General features: G+C 42.7%; 1 protein-coding gene across 1 annotated transcript in view; it reads left to right on the top strand.

Moving 5' to 3' along the window:
• Nucleotides 1–12500, top strand: part of LOC138979942 (uncharacterized) — a 34351-nt gene that overhangs the window by 14532 nt on the left and 7319 nt on the right. The window contains exons 9-10 of the mRNA XM_070352710.1: nt 454–621; nt 11031–11162. Coding sequence (XP_070208811.1) covers nt 454–621; nt 11031–11162 — 300 coding nt within the window. The remainder of the gene's footprint in view (nt 1–453; nt 622–11030; nt 11163–12500) is intronic.

The raw sequence follows: 12500 nt of genomic DNA, 5'->3' as shown, positions 1-12500 counted from the left end.
GGGTCAACACTGCTAAAATGTAACAAATACGGTCTTAGCTGTCAAATATAACAATTTTTGTGTGATAACAGCTTTGGCTGTGGACAGAAACGAGTCCGTTTTAGGCGGCAAATTTAGAGTGAACGCTGCCAAAAGTGAAAAAAAGAGAAAAAGCCTAACGGGTTTGAGGTTTGTGTTTCTACAACTGTTTTGACATGTGCAAGTTATCCAGAGAGGGTGAATACAACGAACGACATTTTTTGAGCGCTCTAGCGCCGTTAGTTTGTCAGAACAGGAGGTGGTCCATATTAGGAGCCGGTCCATATTAGGAGCCCTTCCCCTACCTAAACTGATCGGCTGCATAGGCCTCATCTATGCTAGTCTTCACGTATCGCGCGTAACTTATCAATTGTTTTGTTAGTTTTACCTTTTTAGGTTGTGTTCACTAATTCAGCCATTTTATTTCAATCCCAGACAGCACCAGTACAGTGACGCCGCCGCCTAGTGACGTCACCGCAGCGCCCGGATCCTGTGTGGATCGCGTGGGTAATGGAGTCAAGTGCAGCGAACTGCACGGGGTGTGTGAAGACACGCAGCTCATCGGTCCGAACATTCTGTGTCTTGCATACTGCGGCACCTGCGGTAAGTTTAAGGGGTAATAGACTCAATTTAGCCACTCGTGGTAGTAGCTTACCGCAATTTACAACGCAAAATTTAAAAGTTATCCCCTTTATCTTACCCCAAATTAATGTACAACGCTAAAGTTCAACATTCGAAGATTTAAGCCACTCGTGGTAGACGTTAACTTAGCCTAAAGCCACATGTGGCATTGCGCAAAACTTTTTCTTTTTTTCTTTATTTGGTGTTTAACGTCGTTTTCAACCACGAAGGGTTATATCGCGACGGGGAAAGGGGGGAGATGGGATAGAGCCACTTGTCAATTGTTTCTTGTTCACAAAAGCACCAATCAAAAATTTGCTCCAGGGGCCTGCAACGTAGTACAATATATGACCTTACTGGGAGAATGCAAGTTTCCAGTACAAAGGACTTAACATTTCTTACATACTGCTTGACTAAAATCTTTACAAAAATTGACTATATTCTATACAAAAAACACTTAACAAGGGTAAAAGGAGAAACAGAATCCGTTAGTCGCCTCTTACGACATGCTGGGGAGCATCGGGTAAATTCTTCCCCCTAACCCGCGGGGGGATTTCGCAAAACAGCGCGTGGGTAAGGTCAGTGCCGCATAGAATTTCAGAGGAGTAACGCTGATGTGTTAAGTAGGAGGAGAAACATGTCACTTATTTGTGAAAAGAACTTGAATTGAAACCGGTTCTGCGAGGATGATAGTACCCGTACTGATGGTCAAGGGTTGCATAAGTTGCGCAACCAGGTCAGAGGTTACGGCCTTCCAGTTGCATGAGCGTTGCCACGTAGGCAAGTTGACGGTCTCAGGGCCTCACATCCATGAGAGGTAGCATAGGACAAATGTCCTGGCCAATGTAAAAGTGATAGGACATTTGTCCTGAACAAAAACAAATCAATAGGACATTTTTTTCCCGTAACAAAACGTAAATATAATTAAACTTGACTAGTTTCTTGGCACGAGGGTAAACGAACAAAAATACTTTTCTTGGCAAAAAGGTAACAGAAAATATAAAATAAATTACATGAGTCAGTGCAGTGTTTCTGTCTCTGAACTTCAACTACTGTGCTGGTTCCTTTCTTTTGCTGAAGAGCATTCGCTTCCTCGTGGATGCCCACTTTTCAACAACCTTCACCACCCACTGTGACTTGTGAATGTCATCCTTTGGCCCCTCCAGGTAAACACGCATCAAGCTTGAGACGAAGTTACGCGTGGGGGTGAGGGAGGGGGTAGTGTCTTTCTTCGGCTCCGATGTTTGACTATCGCGATCGACATTCTCACCTGGGCGATCAGGCTCTAACAGACTAACTGCTCTGGGGCTGGAGGAAGCTCAGTTTCCGTGCTACCGACAGATGATGAGGGAAGGGACTTAAAGTGTAATTTCTTCTGTCCCTTTTCTGGGATCAGTTTTCGTTTAGGCTAGTGGGGCTCCTATGTTGCAAAATCATTCAAATCATGCAACAAACACCAAATTAAGCAAATATGAAGAGTTTTATGTGCTTAACAAAACCTGATACAGAGCCATCGCGAAAAATAAAAAAATGGGTAGTTTTTAAACAATTTTTCAAAATGGCCGCCAGTGTAAACGGTTGGGTATGTTAGGCATATTTCATTTCATGTGATTAACAGCAAATTTGGCGTAAATGGACATTTGCTTTTGCTTAACAAAACCTGATACAGAGCCACCGTGAAAAAATTAAGAAATCAGTAGTTTTTTTACAATTTTCAAAATGGCCGCCAATAAAAGGGTATTTAGGCATTTTTGATGCTACAAGACATTCTCTTGCAATAGAAACTAACACAAACACATTTTTAAACAAAACAATACATGTATTGTAGGTGCAGAGAATGATTGGACGGTGTGGGTGGCAGGGTTGAAGAATTTGTGGATTACCTAAACTGTGCAAAAATAAATATATTGCACCAATTTTCATACCAAAACGAAAACATTCATTCCTGTGCTGTTATATTCAATGTATGCTATTGAGGGCACTCAACTTGGCTCACAGGAACACTTTTAAGATAAAAGGTGGCCTTTACATGGGTTATTTGACCGCCGCCCAAATAAGGGTACCCCAAAATAAAACTGATAAAAATGTAATGTATCAACTCAAAAGTCGACTAAAATTCATAATCGCTGTATTTCGAAAACGTTGTTTGTTCTCATGTGTTTACACAACTAGCACATTCCGGCAAGTGTCTATACTCAAAAGAAACTTTGGCAGTACTTGAAACAACCATCTGTCATATATACTGCGAAGTCAAAAATATGTGGGATGTAAGTCAACAAACCTGTGGCAGTTTTTAAAATATTATTTCGTGAAGATTTGAAAGTGTACTCAAACGGTTGAACTACGCCTCGTGCGTAGACACACATTCCTGAAAGTTTCAACGCAACCCACTTGGTCATTGCTAAAATACATGGATTTTAGTTGACTTGGGTATCCCTCAAATTTGACACATAAACATCTCATCCGTGAGATCGACACATACATCAGTAGGTACAATGGCACAACACTAGAAATATGCAAGATGGCGAAATAAAACAACCTGTTCTGGATGGATAATCAAGTTGACTTTCTCTTCGTATACAACAGTGACCCAGTTGTGCCTCAGGAATTGTCGTCGGCTTTTTAAAAGGTACCCGAAGTTTTTGTCACATCTCTTTGTCACGTCAAGGGTATCCTTATTTTGACGGCGTAAATGATGATGTTAAAAAAAAATGTGCCAGATAGCGAAGATGCGAGCCTTTAATGGCATAGACAGTTTGAATAAAATGACACAGGAATAAAAGTTTGAGTTGGGGTATGAAAATGGGTGCAATAATATTTTTGCACAGTTTAGATGCTGACAGTTTTCACAGGCATGCAAGCACATTTGCAGAGAGCTGTGCTCTGCAGTCCTTCTTAGCAGCATTTGCAGCGTTTTGTTGTACAGCTCTTCTTGCAGGCACACCTCATGAGTTCTCAGCACACGCTGGATACCTCTTGAAAGCTCGTCCAGAATGACTCCCACTTTCCAGCCTTGAACTGCCAGCCCACAGAGTTTGGAAGTCTAATAGGTAGATGGCTCTTCTCAATCTCATGTCCTGCAGCAGCACCTCACTTGTAAGGGGATTATGGTCAATTTGGCAGCTCTTTTTACTGAAGAGGTACCGTCTAGCACTGTTTACACCCAGTACGTTGCTGGTTTTGTCCTACAAATGTACACCAAAAAGCTCTTGTGCTGCCCTGTCAGTGGTACTCAGCTTACAAAGAGGAGCAGACAACCTGAAGAAAGTTTGAGTGACGTCTTCAAATGCTTGCCATACTTCCCAAGCCTTCTGATTCCCCAATACCATTGAAGAACGACATAGTGTCACAGCCTGCAAGGCTATGCAAAATGGGCAGACAGGGTGACTTCTCTTGGCCAATGGCTTTGGCAATGTGGCGATACACTTCACGAGCAGAAAAAAACGCAACACAGCAGGAATGAGAAGCAGACTGTCTGGCCTCCTCTACATCCATGGTGCAGGAAATCAGCCTGTGGTACCCTTCACACAAAAGATGAAAAGTGACCTTTTTATTTGAATGTATTTGAATAATGTTTACTATCTCAGAGAGTCGGTCAAAGCCGGGTTAGCAAGTCTTCACACAACAGACCAAAATGAAAGAAAATTGTATTTCATGAATTCGTATAATTCTTACTGTTTCAGGTTAAAAAACAAACAAACACAGTTTCCAGTGACCCAACTGATTCTGGAATCTTTCTGACCGCTACATTTATTCGCTTCAAACAGTCGCTAACAGAATGTTGACCATAGTGAGGGTTCGTACGTTAAACCCATCAAATTCACAGAGGTCGCTTACAAATGATGTGCAAACATGTTCCAATTAATACAAATAAAAAAATCTTACTGTTAAGATGTATTAGGTAACAAACCTTGATACAGTAGTACTAGTGAAATCGGCTCCCTTCTGTGGCACCGGAATAAATGCAGAACGCTTGTTCCCAGGAACCGGCATGTGGTGTAACTCTTGTATATATCCTGTAAAAATAAAATTCACACCAATGCACGGTCAACTTAAAATAAGCAAAAGGATGAGAAACAAGCAACAAACCAAAATTGTAAAACTCAAAGAGCGGTACCTCTTCATTTTTCAAAACCACTTATCTCATTTGATTAGCATACACTGTATGCTTTTGTCTGTTACCTACCGTCTTTGAAAGTTTGATCACAATACTGTAAAGACATGGGGAGTGGAGTGTTTTTATCTCCAGCTGGTCATCCTACTATCTGGCCTACCCTCACTCAGTTTTTGACTCTACCCCTCCCCACCTTATGGAAGTCCTTAACGTAGGCAGGACTAATCATTTATCATACCATGAACAATCTCTTTCTCCTCGCCTTTTATTCAAAGTTCGTTTAATCTGTTTAAAATCACCAGCGTGGCGATCATGATTTCCTTACTTGTAATCAACAGATAGATCTAGATCTATCAGCATCACAATCCAGCTGATGAGCTATTGCAAGATTACTCTGCATTTCAGCGCTTCACCCGATGAATAACAGACCCCAGGGGAGAATTAAACAGTAAAATGATGTGACATTGGTGAATGGATGCGTATTCTTGAAAACTTACCTTCAGAAACGTTGTTTTCGCTCAAATCAAAACACGCAATGTTGCGGAGGCCGCCATCTTGAATTTTCATGCTGCGGATATATAAAATTCTAAAAACGATCAAATTAAATACCAGAACACAAAAATACCCATAAGAGTATTTATGTCATGCATGTGTTATCAGCAGACAACTTCTGGTGCATGGTAAACCATTGAATTTTACATTTGCTGAGTTGGGAATATTTACTGCTGAGCGCTTTTGGTACGAATTTCGTCTGCTGTAAATGCAGCCTTTTATTCCCTATCAAAGACAAAAAAACCGATTTCTGAAGTGGCTCTGTATCTGAAATCCCTTAAATAATTATAAGGAACAATACCACAAAGTATGATGTTTGTTGCAAGATGTGAATGATTTATGAGTGCGTCTGCAACATACGAGCCCCACTAGGCGGCATGTTTGTTATTTTCGGGGAAAGCGCGAAGGGAGGCAACTCTCAACTGGCTTCGAGCATTACGAGTTGCGGGCCTTGGAAACTCTTTGGTACAGAACTCATTTAAGAACTCAGAACTCAGAAGAACTCAGAACTCAGAACTCATTTAATTGTCATAAAAACACAGTAAAGGGTTTATCAGACACGAAGTGGATATTTGTAAAGACAAGAAGAAATATCGTCCATGGAGCAGTGATTACAACATTGTTATGTATCTGTAGTTATGTCATTATTGCGTATAATCATGCAGTTGTATACAAATTCAGCAAGTTGTTGCTGTATCGATACGTCTTGCATCGTCATCAGCTGACTCGGATTTCGAGCATTAACACGTGCATGTTCCATAAGCTGCAAGCGTAGATCATGAAATCTTGTACAACTATCCAGGAAATGGAGCTCGTCTTCAATTACGCCACACACGGTGCACTTTCTATCCTCTCTGGGTGTGTTTGTGTATCTCCCCCTTTCGATTTTTAAATCGTGAGCGCTAATACGCAATCTACACAGTGCTTTTCTGTGTTTGGGGTTGGTTACACATGTCAAGTATGCTTCACAGTCGTAATCGCCGTCAGTAATTGTGTTGTAGTATTGCAGTTTTGAGCCCTCAGTCTTCTTTCCTTGCCAAAATCGTACGTATTCGTATTCTAGTCCTCGTCGTAGAGTTTTCATCAGCGCATTCTTTTGGACTGCTGACTGAAGTATCCAGTTATGGTCCAGTCCGAGGTTACCTATGATTGCTCGAATGAAATGTATCCATTGCGGTGAGCTGTCTTGTGGTCTGTCGATCATGTCAGCGTAAGCCTGTCGTAAATATGAATTTTCTTCTGACTCAACGATGTGGGTCCAGAAGTTTATTGTTTGTTCAATTAGTTTTATACCCACAGGGAGTTGCCCGAGCTCTGCTAGCGTTGGCAAGTTCATTGCTTTACTGTGGACGCCAAGAAGGCGTTTACTGAATTTTAAATGCACTTGTTCATGGGGTAGATTATTCGATAGACACTTATCGAATATGTCGGGTAGCGATTGTTCGTTTTGGATGTTGATTGCTGATGGGAACCAGACCTCGGCTCCATAAGTGGACACAGGGGCGACTAAGGTATAAAATAGTTGCATCATTGTAGTTACTTTCATCTCTCTTCCTCTAATTAGTCGTCTCAGGGCATGCGATGCCTTGTTTGCTTGCTTGGCTAAATGTTCCTGGGTTTGTAAGAATTTACCGCTTTTATGGAAGATGACCCCTAAATATTTATATTGGTCTACACTTTCAATCATATGTGTGCCACAGTTAAATAGTATTGGTACTTTTGGGTCTGTGCGGGTAAATACTATCACTTTCGTTTTTTCTTTGTTTATTTTAATGCCCCATTCACTGCTGTAGTCATTCAGTCGGTTCAACTTATTTTGTAGTCCTCTTTTGGATGTGGACAGAATTACCAAATCATCGGCGTAAAGTAGGCATGGGATTTCTGTATTTTGGGCACTGTTCAGACTTGGTGAGTCATTCCCACGCAGATAATCTGGGAGATCGTTGATGAATATGTTGAAGAGTGTGGGGCTTAGAGTATTGCCTTGATGTACACCTTTCCGGACGGGTATGTCATGTGAGTGTCCGAGTGCGGTCTTAGTGCAGATAGTAGATTTGCTGTACATATCTCTTATAACGTTGAAACAATTCCCCATAACTCCTATCCTGTTAAGTTTGAGGAGGAGAGCTTCGTGCCATACGTTGTCGAAGGCCTTTTGGAAGTCCACGAAGCATGCATACAACCTGTCTTTTCTGTTTGTAATTATTCCGTCGACGATCTTTTTTAGGATAAATATTTGGTCCGTCGTTCTCGACTTCTTTCTAAATCCGACCTGCCTCTACATGTACTAGAGGCACAAAGTGTCTAATTTCGTCTGCTACACATCGCTTCGCAATACATCGATCTTGATCTTGATCTTGATCTTGATAAGTTACGCCAACAGGTCCCAAGCTTGGGAATATACGTTGGCGGAATTTGGGGAGAGCACTTGGTGTTTTAGTCAGCGGTTGGCAGTTTTCCTCTGAATTCGTTGACCGTTGACGACTGGATCGTGTTGTCATCAAGGTTGTTCCAGTCAATAACTGTTCTTGTGAAAAAAGAGTACTTGTACACTGGCGTTTTAGTACAATCCACAGTAAAGCACTGGCTATTGTTTCTTGTGATATTTCTGACTGTGGCTGATGATGTAAAGTCTTTGTTCACTCGTTGTTTCACTTGTCTTTTTGATTTTTGTTGCTGGATGAATTTCTCAGGGGGTACTGCGGGGACCAGCCCTCTGACCACTTTGAACAGAAATGTGAGTCTCTGTTGTTTCCGGCGTTCCTGGAGTGGGGGAAGCTGTAGTCTGCTGAGCATCTCTGAGACACATCCTGGGTTTCGGTCCCTGTAGTTTTGGGTAATGAATCTGGCTGCTCGTTTCTGTACATTTTCCAGGCTGTCTATATCGCCTTGTTTGTACGGATCCCAGACGAGACAGCTGTACTCCAGGGTTGAGCGGATGAGGGACACATAGGCAGTACGTCTACAGCTTTGTGGGCAGGAACGGAGGTTTCTTCTAAGTAGGCCGAGGGTGGAGTTTGCCTTTTTGACGATTTTGTTGATGTGTGTGGTCCAGCTGAGGTCATCAGTAAAGGTGACGCCTAAGTAGGGATTGCTATTGACTTTCTGGAGAATGTGGTTGTCCAGGTTGTAGAAAAAGCTGGACTTGTTTCTGATGCTAAGGATGTAGCATTTTTTTGCGTTAAAGCGCATGCCCCAGGTGTTTGCCCATTCTTCCAGGGTTTTCAAGTCGGCTTGGAGTATGTGGTGGTCACTGTAGGAGTTGATGGTGCGGTACAGGAGGCAGTCATCTGCAAATAAGCGCACTTGTGACTTCACAGACGCTGGCAAGTCGTTGATGTGGCAGAGGAATAGGACTGGTCCGAGTACGGTACCCTGTGGTACGCCTGAATCTACAGGGACTTCAACTGACTCCTCTCCGTCGACTACCACTCTCATCAGTCTTTTCGTCAGGAAGTTTTGCAGCCAGCTGTGCAGGTTGCCTTTCACACCATAACTCTGTAATTTATACAGCAGGCTTGGGTGTGGCACAGTGTCAAAGGCTTTTGAAAAGTCCAGGATGGCTATGTCGGTCTGTTTACCGTTGTCATAGATAAATTAGCATTCAAACTACTGTAAATTGAGAAGTACTGACGATGTCCGGATCAAATGATAGAATAATCGGACATTGACCACTTTGTGACAAAAACAATAGGACATTTGTCCTCCTGCATGAAAAATGTATAGGACATTTGAAAAAAATATCCTCATAATTATGTCCGATGTCCGACGTGGATGTGAGGCCCTGCGGTCTGCAGGTCGTAATCGTGGCATCGTTTCCATTCAAGTACTTTTCACAAATCGTGACATGTCTCGACACTTATCACATGATCGTTACTCCTCTGAGGTCCCTTGTGGCACTCACTTTACCGAATATATGACCTTAACCCTTGTGTTACGCATTGCCACCTGCGGTTTAAGGCTAAGTTGAACTTAGTGTAGTAAATTGCGGTCTGTTAAAGGAATCATTTTGAAGTTTAGCGTTGTAAATTCAAAGCTCACAATCCAGTGCGTTAATTATTAACTTATAAGTTACTTTTATCAATTCAAAGAAAGATTTTGTGATATTTCTTGACGGGCCGCGGGATGAGCTTTCAAACTGCGCTGAATTTGATTATGTGTGTCTCATTTGGTCGAAGCAAAAACCATATTTTCAGCCAGCACATTCGTCTCCCTTAGCCTGCGCCAATGTTTTCCTTCTAAATTTAAAACCCATTATGTACAGTTCATTCCGTAATTCGAATGGAGAGTCCAATGAATTGTTATGCTTAAAAGTGCAATTCGAAGTTATGCAAATTCAGAGGCTGAGGTTTCACAGCTGAAGACGTCCGTGAATGTACAACGCTAAAAGTTGTAAGGCACAGTTCTTTGTGTGTAAAGTCTCCATCTCCGATCTGGCCAGGCTTTGGGATAAGACCGCCCACTCGCTTGGACACATACCAAAAGCCAACAGCCTGATTACTTTCTGTGCAGAGTGGGAACTTTATGTTTTTAGAATTAATCTTTTGAACGACATCTATGCCAATCTGCGATTAATTTCAGTAAGAAATTGCCTCTGTGCGCGGAAAGCAGTCAGCATGTTGATGTTTTGGGTATGTGAGCAGGTGGGGGCGTGGTCTGATCCCATGTAAAAAGCATGTTGATGTTTTGGGTGTGTGAGCAGGTGAGGGCGTGGTCTGATCCCATGTAAAAAGACTGGTATGTGAGCAGGTGGGGGCGTGGTCTGATCCCATGTAAAAAGCATGTTGATGTTTTGGGTATGTGAGCAGGTGGGGGCGTGGTCTGATCCTATGAAAAAAGCATGTTGATGTTTTGGGTGTGTGAGCAGGTGAGGGCGTGGTCTGATCCCATGTAAAAAGCCTGTTATGTGAGCAGGTGGGGGCGTGGTCTGATCCCATGTAAAAAGCATGTTGATGTTTTGGATATGTGAGCTGGTGAGGGCGTGGTCTGATCCCATGTAAAAAGCCTGGTATGTGAGCAGGTGGGGGCGTGGTCTGATCCCATGTAAAAAGCCTGGTATGTGAGCAGGTGGGGGCGTGGTCTGATCCCATGTAAAAAGCATGTTGATGTGTTGGGTATGTGAGCAGGGGGGGGCGTGGTCTGATCCCATGTAAAAAGCATGTTGATGTTTTGGATATGTGAGCTGGTGAGGGCGTGGTCTGATCCCATGTAAAAAGCCTGGTATGTGAGCAGGTGGGGGCGTGGTCTGATCCCATGTAAAAAGCATGTTGATGTGTTGGGTATGTGAGCAGGTGGGGGCGTGGTCTGATCCCATGAAAAAAGCATGTTGATGTGTTGGGTATGTGAGCAGGTGGGGGCGTGGTCTGATCCCATGAAAAAAGCATGTTGATGTTTTGGGTATGTGAGCAGGTGGGGGCGTGGTCTGATCCCATGTAAAAAGCCTGGCCTGATTAAGGTTGTGACTGAGCTGAATCGTTTTCACGGGAAAGGTAGAGCCTGTGAGTGACAGGCCAAGTCCGACAGGGATGATGATGATGATGATGATGATGATGATGATGATGATGATGATGATGATGATGATGATGATGATGATGAATGACGATAATGACGATGACGATAACGACGATGAAGATGACGACGACGACGTCGATGATGATGATGACGATGACGATGACGATGACGACGACGACGACGACGATGATAATGATAATGATGATGATTTCAGTACCAGACTCTACAACGCCAAGCAGTGCGTGTAGAGATAACATCGGGGAGGGAGAGACGTGTGCCAACTTCACGGACATCTGCCTCAAACCCTTCGCTGCACAAGTATGCCCTCACTTCTGTGGACTCTGCGGTATGTTTGTGTTGTGTGTGACTTTTTAAAGGCACTGTCCTACCTGCGAACACTCTTCTGATCAAGGCTGTTTTTAAATGAGCGCGAAGTTGACTTCGCGAAGTCTTCTTACCGAAAATTCAGTGACAAAGCTTCGTGCAGCAAGATGAGGTAGATCTTGCTAAGGCAAAAAAAAAAAGTCTGTTTACGGTAACATAGGCACAAAAAAATAGGGTCGGTAGGTCGGGATTTTTTATTTTTTTTATTTTTTCCCCAAAACCATTTTTGACTCACATGCGAAGCAAAAGTGAGTCTATGTACTCACCCGAGTCGTCCGTCCGTCCGTCCGGACGTCCGTCCGGACGTCCGTCCGGACGTCCGTCCGTCCGTCCGGAAAACTTTAACGTTGGATATTTCTTGGACACTATTCAGTCTATCAGTACCAAATTTGGCAAGATGGTGTATGATGACAAGGCCCCAAAAAACATACATAGCATCTTGACCTTGCTTCAAGGTCAAGGTCGCAGGGGCCATAAATGTTGCCTAAAAAACAGCTATTTTTCACATTTTCCCCATTTTCTCTGAAGTTTTTGAGATTCAATACCTCACCTATATATGATATATAGGGCAAAGTAAGCCCCATCTTTTGATACCAGTTTGGTTTACCTTGCTTCAAGGTCAAGGTCACAGGAGCTCTTCAAAGTTGGATTGTATACATATTTTGAAGTGACCTTGACCCTGAACTATGGAAGATAACTGTTTCAAACTTAAAAATTATGTGGGGCACATGTTATGCTTTCATCATGAGACACATTTGGTCACATATGATCAAGGTCAAGGTCACTTTGACCCTTATGAAATGTGACCAAAATAAGGTAGTGAACCACTAAAAGTGACCATATCTCATGGTAGAAAGAGCCAATAAGCACCATTGTACTTCCTATGTCTTGAATTAACAGCTTTGTGTTGCATGACCTTGGATGACCTTGACCTTGGGTCAAGGTCACATGTATTTTGGTAGGAAAAATGTGTAAAGCATGTGAGTCGTATGGGCTTTGCCTTTCTTGTTTTAAGTTATTTTGCCAAAAAACAAAGATTTTATTTTTTTTATTTTTTTTCCCAAATGCCAAAAAAAAAGTCTAGGGTCGCGCGAAAAAATAGGGTCGGTCGGGATACCGTAAACAGACTATTTTTTTGTGTGTGGCCTAAGTCGAATTCCCCAAATTAATATCAGGCTCATGAACAGTATATGAGATCTGACTACAGGCAGGGACGGACACGGGTCGACTTTATGTGCAGACTCAGAGACGGTATCCATGTCCACCCCCGTGTCACAGCTGTGGCACGTGAAAGAACTCC

Source organism: Littorina saxatilis, linkage group LG11, assembly GCF_037325665.1.
Source record: "Littorina saxatilis isolate snail1 linkage group LG11, US_GU_Lsax_2.0, whole genome shotgun sequence".
NCBI classification, from domain to species: Eukaryota; Metazoa; Mollusca; class Gastropoda; order Littorinimorpha; family Littorinidae; genus Littorina; species Littorina saxatilis.
The sequence above is the reverse complement of the archived record's forward strand: the minus strand, read 5'-3'. Positions and strand labels throughout refer to the sequence as shown.